We start from the raw sequence: 18,597 nt of genomic DNA, 5'->3' as shown, positions 1-18,597 counted from the left end.
CTCGCACCAGACTGACCTTTCTACCCAGTTATGTTGTTCCTTAGTTAAAAAAAAAAAAAAAGGGCTATATTAAAAATGCCAAAAAAATACTTTTTTGCATTCACAGATCCCTATAATTTAGCTTTCCCCAACAGCCCTTCTGAGCATTAACCCTTGTGAGCAGGCTTCTTTGCCCTCCGTCCACACCCTGGCCTGTGCTGTCACTCACGCCCGTAACACCTGTACTCCTCACAAAACACCACCATTCTGCAAATGTCAATGGAAATCCCACCTCCTACAAGAAGCTTTCCTTGACTATTCTGGCCCACAGAGAACTCTTCCTTTTTTAATCTTTGGAAACAGTTTTTAGCTGCATCACATGGCCAGACACATAAGGAAGGAATGACAACAACAACAACAACAAAACGCTGGATGCACTTGTGTGAGTCATGGCTCCCCCATGGGAACAGTGGGCACATGTGGTTTGTTTCACATTCATTTGGTGTGTTGAGCCACATTAAGGTGGCAGGAGGTACCAAACAATTTGCAAATTGCTTGTTATTTCCCCCCCTGTCAATACTGAATATGAAGCAGCTATTTTTCTTTCAGTTCATGGTCATCTAAATACACTGATAACAGAACTGCAAAAGAGGAGAACCACCCAATAAAAATGAGCAAGAGAGTTAACAGACATGCAAAGAAGGCACGTGGATGGCGAGTGAGTGCATGAAAAGATGTTTAGTACCATCTAGGCATTAGAGAAATGCCAGTGTATGCTGTAGTAAGATGTCATCGTACAGCTCTTACAGTGTCTAAAATTGAAAAGATGGACTGTCTCAAGGGTGGGCAAGGATGGAATAGAGCTAGAACTCTCACTCACTGCTGGTGGAAATGTCGAATGGTACATTTTGGAAAACAGTTTGATAGTTTCTTAGAAATTAAACCTACACCTATCGTAAGACCTGGCTACTCTACCTGTAGGTATTTATTGAAGAAAAATCAAAGCATATGTCCAGAAAGAGATTTGTGTGAGAATCCCTGGCTGGCGTAGCTCAGTGGATTGAGTGTGGGCTGCGAACCAAAGCATCGCAGGTTCGATTCCCAGTCAGGGCACATGCCTGGGTTGCAGGCCAGGTCCCCAGTGGGGGCCGCATGAGAGGCAACCACACATTGATGTTTCTCTCTCTCTCTTTCTCCCTCCCTTCCCTCTCTAAAAATAAATAAATAAATAAATAAATAAATAAATAAATAAATAAATAAAAAGAGATTTGTATGTGAAACTTACAAAGCTTTGTATGTCCTAGTCAAAACTGGAAACGCCCAAATGCCCACCGACAGGGGAGGAAGAGGTGGACAAACTGTCATATGTCAGATAGTGGAACACCGCTCAGCACTAGAGAGAAACGAATTCCTGTTACACGCAACGACAGCGATGAATCTCAAACCCGTTATGTGCAATGAAAGAAGCCAGTCAAAAGGCTGGGTAAAGTATAATTGCATTTGTACGGCCATCTAGGAAAAAACAGAACTATAGGGGCGGGGAACATATACATGGTTACCAGGGCGCAGAGTGAGGGGAGGGGCTGACTATGGATGACAGCACTGCACAAGGGAACTCGGGGGGTGGCAGAACTGTTTGAGATCTTAAATAGGTGGTGACCATGTCACTACATATTTGGCAAAACTCATAGAGCTGTACACCTAAAAGACTGAATCTGAGAGCTTGTAAATGAAATATAAATGGCCTCATAGTAAACACTAAGCATACGTCACCATTTAGCTTGGCATACACCACTACAAACTATGATGTTGAGATTAGAAAAAGCAAGAACAGCACCTATTGATGATTTTGTGGTAATCCTAAAAATATGCTGATAGAGGCCACGACAATCTTTTTGCAAGAACTCTTCAGTTATTTAAAAATAATTTTGTTAATCTTATAAAACCACCTACATTTACGTAGTCACCCCAGATACATATCCACCCCCAAGTCCCTCTGCTAACCAATTCATTCATCCATCACTCACTCATTCATTCATTATTTACTGAACATCAACAACGCACCAGGCAAATGTGTACTGGTAAACAGGACAAATAAGGTCCCTACTCTGAGGAAGTTCAAACTCTAATTAGGGGAGGTGAAGTAAACGAATGTAATTTCTGATAGGCATGTGCTATGAAGGCCACAAAAGACGGTGATGTGTTAGAAGGTGGGGGGTGTAACCACTTTAAAGAGAATGATCAAGGAAGACCTCTTTGAGAGAGTGACATTGGAATTGATCATAAGGGACAAGAAGGGGCAGCAAACCAAAATCTGGAAGCAAAGACTTCTTGGCAGAGAGAACAGTAAGTAGAGAGGCCCCAGAAGAAAGGGGGGGCTTGGTTCATCTGGGCCACAGAAAGGTCAGCATGGGGAAGGAGCCAGCAGGAAAGGGCCCGCAATCAGCACGTGATCCGATCGGATGTGCAGGGGCCTGACGGTTCAGCGGTTTACAGACCCTCAGTCATGCTGCTTCCCAGGCCTGCAGCAGATGGAGGGCTTTGTATCCACCATGTAATCTGATTGATGTTTTTGAAGGATCCACGTGGCTGCCTGTTTTTTAGGACAGTTTTCTTCTCTAATTTAAGTATGTGTTTCTTTACCTGAGCTACGTGGCCTTAGGAAAACCAGGTATGTACTTTCTGATCTTCGGCTTCCATATCCGTGAGCCAGGACACTGGTTGCCATCCACTGCTTACACGTACTGGTTCAATCTCACAGTAAATACCTGACTCCAAGGCTGACTGAAGTCTTGTTTCTATCTCTTGGTCCCTGGACACTGCCCCATCGATGACCTTCACGCCCTCTCACATTTTCAATGTCCCTCTCAGCAGTCCACTGCCCTCTTCGCATCTCCCTGTCCAACAGAACTCTCCCCAGATCCTGCCGTTTCTCCGTGCCACCATCTCTTCCCTTCACCCCTTTCTCTTCACCACCAAACGCCTGCCTCCCTAGAACGAACACTATGCCCACGTCCCCTAAGTCTCACCCCTTTCCTGGGACAACTGGCAAAACCAGAATGATGTCTACGAAGTAGATGTTCATTGCTTGACTTTGATGGTTTTGTTGTGCTTGTGTGGGACAATATCCATATTTATAGCTGTTTTTAATGGGCTTTCAATTTTTTTGCATGTGATTATGTGAAAATGTAACTTTTATACAAAAATCCACTCCTACAAAGGTTTCTTCCATACTATGTCACATCTGTCCCCTTTTCCCATTGCCCCCAACATCCAGAGACGCAGGTTCCCATCCATCCTCCTGAGCTGTGGCAGTAACTTCTCAACAAGGCTCTTTCTGCTCCATTCCCCCCCAACCCAATTAAGGTTTTTCCAGGGTGCACTTCAGCTCAGGCCACTTCCCATTCCAGCATTTCAATAGCTCCTCATTATCTACCAAATCAAGTACAAATTTCTTAGCGTGACTTTCAAGTTCCACTCCCTTTCAGTTCCAACTCACCTCTTTCAGGCCTCCTTCCTCCCACGGGTCCCCATCCCAGCCGACCTCCCCACAGGGCTGGACCACACTGTTTTCTGCCCAACTCCAGGGTTCTGCTCACTGAACTTCCTCCACCAGCAAGAGTCCACCCCCTGCACATTTTTCAAGACTAAGTATGAACACCACTCTGACCAACACCACCACTCCATTTTCCAACATATGCCTAGATAATCTCTGCCTGTCAGAATACCCAAAGTTGATTTTTCCCATTAAAAACATTTCATTCTGTTTTAGGCGGCAATTTTTGTATATTGGTCTAAGCAACTTCTAATATACAGGGATAGGGCAAAAGTAGGTTGACAGTTGCGAGTAGCAAAACACAGGTTATTCTGGTATTATTTCCCATACAAACAACTCTAACCCTCCTTTTGCCCCGACCTATAGAAGGCAAGGTTGCATACTAATGAAGTGGTCACCATTAATGAAATTGGGTTAGAACACAGTGATGAATTCAGATCCTTGGTTTTTACCTCACACCCTCTCGATAGGGTATTCACTTTTTAAGTATTCAAACTACCTTTTGTTTGTTATCTTTACTTCCTGAGACTAGAGCTGTCTCTTTATGGCATAAAATTCAAGCAACTTCTACCTCTTACCTACATTGAGATTTTGGCCTTGGTCATATCACTACCATAAATACAGAGGTTTACAGAACATCAATTAAGTAATACACATGTGTGTAATTACATTTTATTGGGTTGGCCAAAAAGTCCGTTAACGTTTTTTTCCTGTAAAATAAAAGCCACATTTTTCATTTTCACCAATAACTTTATTGATTGGGATATTTTGAGTATGTCGGCTATCTCCCACTATTGACTTCTAGTGGGCAGAGGCCAGGGGTGCTGCTAAACATCTTCCAGTGCATAAGACGGCCCCACAGCATAGAATTATTTGGCCAAAATGGCAATAATAGCAAGAAACTTCACAAACCACTTTTGACACATTCGATCAGTCACAGCACCTTCTGCACACACTGCATAAATCTTTTTTGTGTGTTTTGGTTGCATTTTTACCTTTCTTGAAATAATAAAGTATAATGCGTGAAAATGTTGCATATTTTCCTTTACCTTCAGTATTAAAATGGCTGCACAAAAATTCACCAGTTTTGATAATTTTTTAAATGCATGCTGATATGACAGCTGTCACAATACAATCTAACAAAATTGTTTGGAATGAAGTTAAAGACAACTAAGCACTACTTGAGCCACTGTACAGAAAAAAACATAATGGACTTTTTGGTCAACTCAATAGCTTTATCATTATCTTGCTCTAAAGAACAAAATAAAACTCATAAAATTGAAAACAAAGCCTGTACTTGACAAGTGTAAAAGTAGAAATTCTAAAATTTAAGATGAACCACATTATCTATTTAACATGCTTATATTTCCTGGACTTCAGTAATAAATTTTGGAAAGCGGTCCACAAAAATATACAATTTAGCGGCTATAGTTAAACATAATCAAGAAGCCAGTATTTTCCTCTTGATTTGAATTTAGTAAATAAAACAAATTACTTAGCAGCAAAGCTTAAATTTTATCAGTAAATGAGTGATATGAGCCTAAAGCAACAGTTGAAAGCCTGGGGGGAAAAAGTATTATTTCAGAGAAAAAAAATTAATGACATTAAAGCATTAGGGAAAGTGAAGTGTTACTCCTAAATTACGGGGATCAATATAACATCTGCTACCAGGGGTGTCCAGCCTTTTGGCATGTCTGGGCCACACTGGAGGAAAAAGAGTTGTCTTTGGCCACAGATTAAATTTGCAAACACTGACAAAAACTGATGAGCAAAAAATAAGTAAATAAATAACGTTTTAGGTAAATTGACCATTTTGTGTTGGGCCGCATTCATAGGCATCCGGGGCTCCATGAGGGCCGCAGGTGGGACACCCTTGTCAGATATAACATGGGTGGAAAAGGTCAAACACTTCCAGAATTTCGGTTTTGCAAAAGGTATTAAACCAATAAACAATAGATCTCCAGGTCCCGCTTTAGCATTGCACTGGTATGGAAACTGCCTTAAGTTGAACACTGCTGAGCTAATTTAACAGAAACCTTGACTTGAATCCACTTTGAGGTGTGAAGTGAACAGTTGAAAAGGTTCTAGTACTTTAGATGATAAAAGGTGGACGTACTAACATATACATCGAGGATACTTGTGGTGTTAAAAGCTAATGCATAAAAGCTCACTATAACAGTGATTTGTAGATTAAAAATGACTAAGTTGTTTCTAAAATAAAATTACCACCAGAAATTCCGTAGATGAATAAAGGTGACTGAACCACGAGAAGCAACGCTCATTTGAAAAATCATTCCCCAAAATATTCAGAATACTAACCTGGAGGAATCAAAATATTATAAGACAAATAAAAATAGAGAGTTCCATGTTTTCAAATCCAAATGACTGAGCAATCCTGTAATGGATTTATTTAGTAAGCACTAATAACCAATCAATCCCCCCCATCCCCAAATCCACCATTGTTTCATCCTTTGCATTACAAAGAGATGTTTACATCTCAAGGGTTTACTCAGAAAGTTTACTAGACACAGGGCATACTCTGTAACAAATGCCCTGAATTCTGAAGGTTTTGGTTTATTATAGAAAATCAGTTTCAAAAAACTCTAGGGACAATTGGGGAAAAAAAAAACTGTAGATGACTTACTAAATTGTTTCATTCCATCATGAAAAAAATGCAGCATATATTAAGATAAACACCCTAATGGCTTATCTTGAAACCTGTCAGGATCTGCCCTTTGAAACAGTGAACTCCATATGCAAAAGCCTCAGTCCACTCAGCGAGCGCTGTGCTGTGATGCTGCCACGTGCCTGCCAGCTGCAGCACAGATGCCCAAGGTTATGTCCACAGAGAAAACCCTGCTTCCAAAAGGGATGGGGTGAATTAATAGATCAAGAAATTCATAGTAAGTGTCAAATTTTGCAAAAGGAAAGAACTGATTTTAAAAACTATGCTTTTCAAAGGAAAATGATAGGTCACGCCTACTTGCTTTTACTTTTAAATGGTAAGTGATTTTTCTATCCTGACCACCCTGGAAACCACAGAGCTAGACTTGTGATTAAAATATACTTGAAACCACATTAGCAAATATGTGAAACCACATCAGCAAATATGTGAAGGGATTCCGATGCTTAGAAGCATCTTGTTCTCTTTAAAATAAAGAGCGGCAAGAAGCGGTGACTCACTCAGGGTTACAGCTTGGTCTGTGTCCAAACTGACGGGGAACGCCAATCCCCATGACACAGCGAGGTCCAGTGTCCAACCTGAGACCTTTACATCCAGCTTCCGTCATAATTCACTTTACAGTGTGGCGCTTGGACAGTCCACACACTGGAAATTATTAACAGATGACTCTCATCGCCACTCTCCCAGAATGCCCGAGCCTGAAACAGCGGCGCCACACACTTCCCAGCCATTACTCACTTTTATCAGCTTGAAAATTTAATCTAGATGAGAATCATTTTTATTTGAGTAGGGCACTCCTTCCTCGGCCCAACAGTCAGTAAGGCTAATGCAAATAAAGCAATATCTTTCTTCTCCGTTGACTACCAATGGGTGTATAGAACAGCACAGCCCAGCAATTCTCGGTTTTGGGGAAGAGCTTTGGTTTAGATGAATTGTATCTACAGATATGAACATATGTTGACTAGTACAATACCAGCATCTATGTAAACAAAATGAATCCCCTCTGACTGTTAACACACATAAAGAGAATTTTGGATACGCAAGCAGAGACACCAGATGATACCTGCCGTGCCCACAAATACAGGGTAAGCTCAAGGTCACTGATTCACATTATTATGTTTAAGGCTGGACCATCAGGAGGTGCTGCATGAGTCAATGGCCTTTGAAATTAAAAATTGTAAACAGAAATGTAGTAGCAAATATATGGTGCCTAATCATAATTTTTTAATTTTTAAAAATTTTTTTTTATTTATAGAGAGAGGGGAAGAGAGGGAGAAAGAGAGGGAGAGAAACATCAATCTGTGGTTGCTTCTCTCATGCATGCCCTACTGGAGACCTGGCCCACAACCCAGGCATGTGCCCTGACTTGGAATTGAACTGGCGACCCTTTTTTGAAGGCTGGTGCTCAATCCACTGAGTCATGCCAGGGCCTAATCATAGTTTTTTTTTTAAATCAAAGTAGAACTTAATCATAAGAATTATCAACAAGTATTTCTTTTAACTATGTACATAATACTTCTTTAAAATTATTTTGTCTTGCCCTGTCTGGTGTGGCTCAGTGGGTTGAGCGTTATCCTGCAAGCCATTACGGGCACCAGTTCAAATCCCGTCAGGGCACATGCCCGGGTTGTGGGCCAGGTCCCTGGTTGGGGGCATGCGAGAGCATCTCGCTGGGGGCATCTTTCTAACCCCTCTCCCTAAAATAAATAAATATAATCTTTCATATTATTTTGTGAAATTTCATATGAGGAAAAGAAAATGAAAGAAATGGAAACTAAAGATTGTGAAAACACGATTTAACAGTCATGGCTAACATGTGTATAATGTATAGTCCATACCAGGTCATATTCAAAGTGCTTCTCATAAGTTAACCCAACTGTCTTCACTGCCTTCGAGGTGGGCACTGTTTAGCGCCCCCCTCACACCACCCCGGGAACACTGCAGCCCGGAGAGGTCACGGGATGTGCACGGTCAAATGGCGCGGCTGGGACTCCCCCCAGGGCAGCCATGCTCTCGGCTACCAGGCTACCCCCCCTCCCTGCCCACCAACTCAATGAAGACAACACCCCTCACCAAAATATCGGCATTACGTACAGATTTCCTTCTGAGTGTGAAACAGCAGTAACGGGAAAACGCACGCTGAATTTGGTTCTGATGAAAGCCACCTCCTGACTCGCATTAGAGTTTAGAATCTGAGACAGAGGCAGCGCTAAAATAAGATGGAGAGTAGCTCACGCTGTTGAGAGCTGGAAGAACATCTCTTCTAGGGAATGTTTGCTTCCATATAAGCAAGAGGAGTCAGGTTGGAGTCAATGACAAGGAACAGAAGGCACAAATTAAAGTTCTTGTTCTTGGTTTGGAAAAAAAATAGAAGGAGAAAGATACAGGAATACACATAAACCCTAGAGCAGGGGTGTCAAACTCATTTTCACCAGGGGCCACATCAGTCTTGTGGTTGCCTTCAAAGGGCAGAATATAGAGCTCCTTGCCCCTCATTAAGGAGTAGTTACATTGACACAGTCCTAAAATCACATTTGACCCTCTGAAGGCAACCGTGAGCCTGATGTGGCCCCCGGTGAAAATGAGTTTGACACCCCTGCCCTAGAGCCTGGACATATTACCCACAAAATAAAGTTTTAAGAAAAATATCCATATATTCTTGGGTGCTAAAGGAATGAACTATATCTAAGAAATCTATCCTTTATATGCCCAATAAAGTAAACATTATAACCATGTAATAAAAATAGTACTGGAGCAAAGTCCAACACAAGTATTCATTATATAACTTAGAACCGCCCTGTAGTCTTATCTACAACCTCTTCCTTGTTTTTTCTAAACATATACAGTATGCTATCTGCACTGGGGAAAGCCAAGAGATATTTTACAGTAAGTTACGTATGTCTTCTTGCAGATCTTAAAGGTTATAAATACACCAGTTCAAAACTGCAGTGACATAACTCACTTCCCATGTAAGTAAGAAAGCAAGACTGTCCACTGAGTAATTGTAGCTCTGCTCAGCCTTTAAAAGCCCTCAACGGTTAAGGAAATGATTTATTTGAATCAAAAACCACAACTTACACACAATTAACCTAACAAGAAAAGGACAGAGTGGGGAGCTAGTGGGTAACAGATTTGGGGTTCAATTTCACTTTTCACAGCCAATGAAGAGATTAACAAAGAAAGCTTTTAAAAAGGGGGGAAAAAGACTAAAACCACAAAGAAGCTAATTTAAAGGAATTTTAGTGAACCAGTACACAGCTGGGGAAAAAAGACCTGGCACTATTCGGCTAAAGTAAACAGGGTCGCAGGCAGCAGAGAACAAACATTTTCTGAACACCTACAGCTGACGCGTGGGGCCGGGGCAAACACCTCTACAGACTCCTTCAAAACCAACGTAAATGTTTTCTAAGAGGTTTTAAGGACTTTCTGTTTCTCTATTTAAAAAAAAAGTAGCGACATTATACCAATAAGCCGTGGGGGTAAACATTAAGTGACCGCCCTGAAAATACAAATAAAACAGTAACCCAACATGGGTTTAATTTGTCAGCTGTAAATTTCACGCCAACCTTCCGCAATTTATAAAGCCACAGTTTTCAAAGATGGAGGAAGAGCCAGCTTACCTTGATACGTTTTCTGGAATGTACTCTAGGACTGGATACCCATCGCCTCTTCTCGACGACAGGTCACTGTGTGACTTCCACGACTCCACCAGTGCATTGACAGGAGGAAAGGAGCTCAGGTGTTGGAAAGACTGGTCTCTCGCCGCTCGTGACAAAGATATTGTACCTTGAGCACCAATCCTGTAGTGAAAGGACTGTCCACCCGAATTCACACCAACGATGGCAGATGAAGGGATGCTGGCCTCAGGAAAATAGCCCCCATCCTCTGGTTCTTGTTTAATCCCCATTGGGAAGCCACTGCCTTCACAGCTACCATCAAAGCCGGGTACAGGTGGTCCTAAAATTCCTGATAGAGAATAATAGTCTTTATCATCCATAAAGGAAAAATATGAGCTGTCCATCAGTGGAAACGGGTTTACTGTCGGAGTCCCTTTGAAAGAGGTGCCTGAACACGAATGCTTGGTTGCTTCTTGTTTGATTGGTACTGAGAATGGGGAATCGGAATTTATTTTGCTGTTTCCTTTTAGACAGGAGCTGCTAAAAACTCCATCTGGCTCTGGTTTTATATACTGGACGATGTTAAGCTGGCCAGTGACACCGTTGGAGATGGCATTCTCCACTTCCTCAGTCTTGGGAAAGGGGGCCTCATGAGCACCTTTCTCGTGTGTGTCTGGGCTGGGAGCCACGTCTCGGGCCACGCTGGATCCCACGGGGGTGCCAGAAGCAGCGTAGCTGAAGGCGCTGTTTACGGGGCTACAGATGGATCCCACAGTGCTAGCAGTGGGGCTGGAAAGTGTGGATCTGTTATTCGTGTTGGAAGGGCTGGAAACAGAGCACCTTGAGTTGTTGATATTTGCCGGGCTGGGCACGGCGGATCGCAGAGTCACGTTGGGACTGGAGACTGGAGATTTTACACTGCAGTGGCTTGGAGGGCTGGAAATTGGGGATTTCATGCTGCTTAATGGACTTGAGAGAGGGGAGCCCACATTGCTGGCATGTGCTGGGCTGTGTGACCTGGAACCTCGGCTCTCAATATTTGGGGAGCACGTCAAGGGAGTCCCCTGGGTGACAGGGCTGTGCACTGTGAAACTGCCAAAGCTGGCCGAGGTGGAGGACACAGAGCTAATTCCAGCAGGGCTGCACACGGAGGACGTCAGGTTCAGCGGGCTGCACACGGATGAGCTCTTCTCGTGACACACGATAGGGCTTTTAACTATGGTGCGCATGACCCCCCCATTTACAGAGCTCCCCGAGTCAGCCATAAATGATCTCAAGGGCCTGCTCATACCTAGCGCGGAAGGACAATGGCCGTTTTCTTTGTAGAATTTTACCAGCTGTTCAACGTTCTGATAAATCTTCGCTGGACTCAGGCTTCCTTGTTGGTTCTGCTGATCGTAGGGGTAGTCGGCCTCTCTGATGGAGTCCATGTACAAACCCATGGACTCGGCGACAGTCGCGGAGAGCTCCTTGGACTCCAGCTCGGTTTTGACATCGGATGTTAAAATCCCAGACCGATTGTTATCTTGCTGAAGGCAAGGGAGTAGTTCGTGTTTTTCTTTGCTGCTTCCTTGAGTACTGTTGTTTGGAATAGCACCGGAAACACAGCTTACATTGACAACCTCCATGTAGTTAGTCTCATCGGTCCTCTCTGTGGGTCCCAGGGAAGAACGGTCCACAGCCTGAGAAACTTGGCCCCACCGTCTTTCCATATCTAGACCGTCGGGGACACTGTGGTAGCCTTTGGTCTCCATAGCTAACAAATAAATTCATATTAAAAAGTTCAATTAGAGTCATTTTTAACAATATTACTGTAAAAGATATTCTAAAATTCCATTTACTACGCCACCGATTTTCAACCGCTGTGTCGCAAGAATATTTAAAACAGGTAATAACCTGACTGGTTGGTTAGTCAGGGGCAAGGACCTCTTTTCCCCGAGGCTGTCACATTTAAAAAAATGATAATAGCCAACACAGCAATAGCTGTCTGGTGTGAATGAATCAAAAGTATACCTACTTTTGGGGTCAGATTGGCCAAAAATGTATTTTTGGTGTGCTGCAAACTTTCAGTAATTAGTTTGTGTGCGCCATGAGATGAAAAGGTTGAAAACCGCTGTACTAGGCTGTAAGTACATATTCTGCTTATTATAAGCAAGACTTCTAGTTGTATTAAAGTTGTTACCTGTCTAGGTGCTGACACAACAGAGCACTGACTATAACTTGTCCAGCTGCCAGACTATAATAAGCGATCATGTAAAACTACATTGCATCCAAACAAAAATAACATTTCTACAATATAGCCTTTAGAGTTTGCATAGAATATTTACAAATGTTAATTTATGTACTAGGCACAGTAATCCCCGGTATCAGAAGAAAACAAAGAGGAAACTGAGGACTCAGGGAGGCAGGCGACTTGCCCAAGGTCAAAGATACAGTAAGTGGCAAGGCAGGTTTAAAACTTAATCTTTTCACTCTGGCTGGTATGACTCAGTGGACTGACTGCCAGTCTCTGAACCAAAGGGTCACCGGTTCGATTCCCATTCAGGACACATGCCTGGGTTATGGGCCAGGTCCCCGATTGGGGGTGTGTAAGAGGCAACCACACACTGATGTTTCTCTCCCTTTACTTCTCCCTCCCTCCTCCACCCCGAAAATAAATAAATAAAATCTTAAAAAAAATAACTTAATCTTCTCAAAGCCTTTGGAATCTTTCGAGGTACAGAGAAGCTGTTTCCCAGATCATAGCTTTATTAAAAACAATAAGGAAATGCAATTCATATTACCATTTCCCAATATAAAGTTATCGAGTGAATTACCACAGGAAAAACAATTTAAGAATTTTTTTTTAAACAAGATTTTCTTAAAATGTATTAGTGATCCAGACCACTTAATGCCAATCCTAAAAAGCGGAGATGCATATTTCCTGGTTAACCAAGATGGCCCACAGCACAAAGAGGCGGCGTCAGGAATGCCAGACTCTTCTCCGAGCGTCAGGACCGGAGAGGGCTTTGACATATGCCCTGATCCAGTGTCACCTCTGCTGAAAGACTCCCAGCAGACAAGACAATTTCACTCTCCACAGCAAATGGAGGAAGTTCGAGATGGGTCCCAACAACGTATGTGTTCATTCATTCAACAAATATTTACTAAGTGTGGGCTACATCCTGGGCCTACAACCAGTCACTGAATCTACAGTTACAAGCAAAGCAGGCACAGTCCCCATCTACGGGAGCCCACAGGATTACTGTACGCAAATTGGCTCTCTCTCTATATTTCGTGACAGAATAATTATAATAAGGTATATTTATGTAATTCTTGCATTATATAATTCAGTGCAATATTGTAAGCCTTTCACACACATTAACTTATTCAGCCTTATTAACAACCTTATTGAAAACTGGTTAACAACTGATAAAAAAAGTATTACCCAAATGATACAAGTGGGGAAACTGAGGCACGGGTACACTGCTAAGTGGCAGAACTGGAGTCTGACCCCATGTCTCTCTCTATACCAAGGTCACAACAACCTTGGCACTACTTCCATTTGGGGCCTGATAATTCTTTATGTGGAGGCCTGTCCTGTGCACTGTGAGATGTTCGGCACATCCCTACCCACCCCCACTAGATGCCAGTAGTGGTCCCTGGCCACAGTTGTGACAATCAAAAATGTCTCCAGACATTGCCAAAAGTTTGGGGGGGGGGGGGTTCAAATAACCCTCCACCCCACTGAGAACCACAACGGTAGAGAAAAATAACTTATTCTCAGTAAAAATTGTATTTGTACATTTTAATATATAAACCTCCTAAAATCATTACACAGTTTTCCAAATCCTTTGGTTGTTTAAACAGGCTATGACCCAGATAAAGGTCCTGATCTTAAAGATGCCGTTTCTGCACTTCTGCACACAAATATTATTTCCGGCCTCTCATCCCTGACCCCCACCTCTGCCCCTGGTACCACCCCCTCCTACCTTCCCTCACTGAAATGAGACTAGGACATCTTTCTGCTACAGAACTTATATTAACACAGAAAAGATAATGATGACTCTACCACATAAATTGGCAATAACTACCACAAGGCCCTGCAAGGAAATTTAACACTAGAATTGTTTGCATGTCATAATTACCTCTAATTTCTGTGTATTCTTCACTAGAATTTAAGGTCTCAGAAGGCAGAAACTTGATAAATTTCACCACTGCATCCTAAGCTGATAGCATAGTGCAAATTAAAACTTTGAACTATTATAATATAATTAATACTCAATAATTTGTGACCACTGAAGCCTACCAATGATGCAGTCTACTTTTTAGGTCAAGACCATTATCTTATCAATTCCTAATCAGAAATCAACCACAAAACACTGGAAAATGAATCACAGTGGCTGAGGTCGTTATCTGGTAACTCCAGCCAAAAAAAAAAAAATGTAATCTTGATAAAAGCCAAGTAAAAGTTGGGGGGGGGGGGGGCGGACAACTACATAGGGAAACGGGACTGAAATGGCTACTACTAGCATTTTCTACTTTACTAAAAACCCATTTCGTCACAGCCACAGGTTGAAAAACACCAGCACATATTATGTGCTTCTAGCTTCTACCTAGAAATACCCTGTCTTCCCCACATCAAGCTTGCATGGATGTATACGGAAGGTGCGATGTTTTGGCTCCAAATTCATTAAACACCACGAGTTACACATCTATTTATGTTCAAAACAGAACACCTTCGGTGCATCACCCCTCTCCCTCAACCCTGTCTCTGAACCTACATTCCCTGTGTTGGTAAAATGCCTCACCCTACATCCAAATACCTGGAAGTCCCCTTTGCCTCCCCACGATTAACCTCTGTGGGCTCATCCCTCCCCACATCCACACCTACAGCCCACTCTCTCCCCCCAGGTCCTGGGCAACAGGCCTATCTTCCCTGAGCCAGCAGGGGAATCCCCATGCAGACCCTGCTCCAAAAATCCATCTTTGGACTTCTGTGGGAAGCAAGATCGCTGGCTGCGCTCATGAAGTTTCACAGTGTAAACCTGCGTGCTAACACTCCTGGGCAGCTCTGCAGAGCAGAAACCCCTTTCCTTTAGAATCCAACAGTCCCTACATAATCGGGCCACTGCAGTCTTTTTTCACATAACACCTACTGATATTCCAAGGGATGGTTTTCCTCTGCCCTAGAGCAGGATTCATAGCTCAGATCTGTGAGGCTATATGAAGACTTGAAGAGAATCTACATGGGGGATGCAGGCAAGGATAATCTTAAAGCACTGGACAAGCAAGCACCCTACCAGCCAACATCATGCCGCTGATCACAACTTTCCAAGCCTTGTTTAGATAGCCTTAAACTCCCTTAACAATAACATAACAGAGCCTGCATTTCACGACGTTATCAACAAGGTTATCATTACAGGATCTGCCATGGGCTTTGCTGATATCTAAATTAGCTTTGTTTAAGGTATGCTTCTCATCTACCAACCTGGGGCACCTCTCAAAAAAGAAAACAGAGTCAAGGTTGGCAACAGCAAACACAAAAGAATGCGGGACACCTAGCATCTGCACAGCCAGGTGTTTTTAAAAACAGGTTTACTGAACTATTTTATGGATCTCCCTAGTATTTTAATCGATCTTCTCTGTTCAAAATGGATCAGGTTAGAAAGGTATTTTCCTATACTGTCCAGGAAACCCATGTTGTCCTTTTGGAACTGGCATAACGACCATGGCTTCAACATAATTTCAGTCAACTTCAATTTACAAGTGAATACTAAAAGTATTAGTTGGAGGATATGGTTCTCACAGAACGCACTATCCTGAGGGTAAAGGGAAAGTTCTTGCTTCTAACGTATAAGATACTGTATACAAATCCAGGGTATATACAATCAAACTTGTCTCCTGTACCATGGGGATTATAATAGAGACTTTCTTGGGACAAAGTCAAAAAACCTTGGGACCCTCTGATTTTCATACAAATGGCCTCACCACATGAAATAAAGGAAATTTCATGTAAGTTAAAAAAGAAAACTACCCACACACAAACACACTGACGGAAGTTCTACTTTAAGTCATGTATATGTTCTTAAACACTATTTTTGCAAAGGCAAAATCTGACTTTAAAATGTTATGTTTTATACTGTGTTCAATTGTCCTTTTCCATAGGAAGTAATGTGTGTTTTTTTTAGGGATATTAACCAACACTTCTGCAAATTTGTATTTTATCTGAAAACACTTTCACTTTTAATACCCCCCAAACGTGGTTCTATTTTAAATGCATCGTTTTCTATAGTATTTCACCATCCCATGGCATCCAAAAGACCAAAATCTTATGAGTTTTACAATTTTCACTGGTTGCATAGTTGTTTGTTGTAACTATTTTCCCGTCATCCCCATTATAGAACCATTATTACCTTCCCTTCGTTTATAGATGAGGTAAATGATAGAAACCTGCCCAAGGTCACCTAAGAGAGCAGGAGAACCAGTTAGAACTGAGCACACCTGATTTCTATTCACTCACCTAATTCACGGAGCCACCTGATCTTTCCAAAAATCCCCAAACAAAACTATTTCTTCTCCCTTAAAGGAAAAAGCTCGCCTTTAGACTATTTTAAAAAACTACTCTCCTCAACCATTTCCATCATAGCGTGCCATGAAGTGAAACATGAAATTAAAAACTTCATCGCAGAACCTCACAGATGGAGAATGCTGTTACCATTACTATGTAAATATCATCAATAACAGCACCTAGAGAAATGGCAATACAAACGTTAAAAGACAATTTAGTGCATTTGAAATTCAGCAGGTTCCAAAACTTGTCTGTTAGCAAATAAAAGTTTTCCTAACTTTTCTGTAATAAGTTAAAGCCGATGGTGCCATAAATCATTATGATTTAAACCTGGTGTTTAAAAATTCAATAGAAAAGCCATGCACCTGTCTTCAGTGGAAGAGTGCGGATGCCACCAAAAGAAGCTTCATCCCTTCTCCCCTGCCGTTAGAATTCCGACTGATGCCACAGAAAGCACAGTCTCTCGCAAGAGTTTCCCAAATGCCAAGGAACGGGAATGCACGATTTCCAGAGCCCCTTTCCTGCAGGATCTATCAGGAGCTCTATCTCCTTCAATTGCCCTTAATAAGCTACACCTCCAGCTGAGATTTGAGTGCTTCTGCAAATGATAAAGAAATATTATTCAAACCTCCTTTAAATATTGGGCAAGGCAAACTACCCGAAATTCATCTTGTGGAAAAGAGAAGGGTGGTGGTAGACCTCCCACTGCCAAAAGCGGCTGAAAGCCGCTCGTTAGAGGGCATTTATCCAAAGTGGCCAAACTTTCCCAAAATAGTCCTCTGGCGGCCAAAGGGGGGAAAAAGTGGAAAACCAAAACAAAACAACAAGCTCACAGCACCATACTGCCTGTGCCTCCGAATTACGCAGCCACTTCTCCAAGCAAAGTGCACGCTCCCGCGCTGCGGCCGCACGCCCAGGCCGGCAAGCGGCGCCCCGCTGCGCACCCCCACACACCTGCCTCGGCCGGGGTCCGTCTCCGCGTCTACCTGTTGCAGCACTCGCCAACGCAACGACACTCCTGCTGCGGAGCCCCCCTAAATCCAACCACATCCAGGCCAGCGAGTGCCGCTCCCCCTGCAGCGGGAGAGCCCGAGGCAGCAAGGCTCTCGCACCCAGGTGACTGCACCGGCTTCCTCCAAGCAGCCAGAAGTTGGCTCGCTTCTCCCCCGTCCAATGACACCCCGGGCGCGGAGGGGCGGGGAGGACCGGGCTGGGCCAGGGGTAGGGGCAGGGCTAGGGCGGGGCGAAATAGGGAGGGAGAGAGGGATAAGAGGGGGGGCGAAAGCCCGGAGGGGGAGTGGGCCAGCTCCGGGGCCGGTCCTTTTAAAAGCGGGTCACATGTCCAGATAAAGTTCAGGTTGCTATCCCGCCCCAAGCCCTTACTATTGGCCCAAGGGGAAGCAAGGCTCCACGCTGCACGGGTCTGCCTGGCTTCTCATTGGGCAATCGCGGCTGTCAGTCACCAGGAGGGCGACATGACTGATACAAAGTTGCTGCGACACAGCCTGGACTCGGCAGCTCCCTTAAAGCCGCAGCAGCGGCGGGCGTTTTGGGTGCCGGGCAGCGGCTATGACACTAGGTAGGAGGCACCCTCCGCACTCTGACCCCCACCCCCTTCGTTCAGCCGTTCTCAGCTTGCTCGCACCCATCTGGCTCCCCTCCTGCCGACCCCAGGATATCTGGAAAGACATGCAAAGTGTGGTGACGCCGTAAAGTCGGTTTTTCCCAGAACCAGTTAAGGTGTTGTCCCCTCACGCTCTCCACCTGCGGCGCCAGGTGAAGGACAGCCCCGGCTCAGGCTCCGCCCACAGCATCCAAGCGCGCGGAGGACTCACGCGGGGCTTCACGCGACCCCCGAGGTCCTCTCCACGCCCCTTTCCTGGGTCTCCCAAGTTATCTCTTAGAAGAGCAGCCTCAGAGTCCGCTGCCAGCATGCAAAAGGATCACGTTCCCACTCGATTTGAGCTCCCTCGTTTTAACCGTGCAGGAAAAGCGGGCGATTTCAGTGTGGGCGACCCCCTTCCAACACAGCCTCACCCACCCACCCCCGCAACGCCCAACAACAACAAAAACAAAGTGCCAGGGTCAAGAATTACTGCTCTCCTTGTAATTTTGGTGGTGTATTTACTACTTTAGTGTTGGATTTTTCCACTAGTTCAATTTGGAAAAAAAAAAACAACCCTACCATCGAGGATATTCACTTCTTTATAAT

General features: G+C 43.6%; 1 protein-coding gene across 2 annotated transcripts in view; it reads right to left on the bottom strand.

The window, feature by feature from the left end:
* NR3C2 (nuclear receptor subfamily 3 group C member 2) overlaps positions 1-17,591 on the bottom strand; it is a 292,292-nt gene extending 274,701 nt beyond the window's left edge. For both annotated transcript variants that reach the window (XM_045830979.1, XM_045830980.1), the window contains exons 1-2: positions 17,340-17,591; positions 9,839-11,591 (exon numbers count right to left, since the gene is read on the bottom strand). In XM_045830979.1, coding sequence (XP_045686935.1) covers positions 9,839-11,589 — 1,751 coding nt within the window. In that variant the 5' untranslated portion in view covers positions 11,590-11,591; positions 17,340-17,591. The remainder of the gene's footprint in view (positions 1-9,838; positions 11,592-17,339) is intronic.
* Between the last annotated feature and the right edge of the window lie 1,006 nt (positions 17,592-18,597).

Source organism: Phyllostomus hastatus, unplaced genomic scaffold (assembly GCF_019186645.2).
Source record: "Phyllostomus hastatus isolate PE091 unplaced genomic scaffold, TTU_PhHast_1.1 phas_contig_159, whole genome shotgun sequence".
NCBI lineage: Eukaryota > Metazoa > Chordata > Mammalia > Chiroptera > Phyllostomidae > Phyllostomus > Phyllostomus hastatus.
This window is presented reverse-complemented; position numbering and strand designations above follow the sequence as displayed.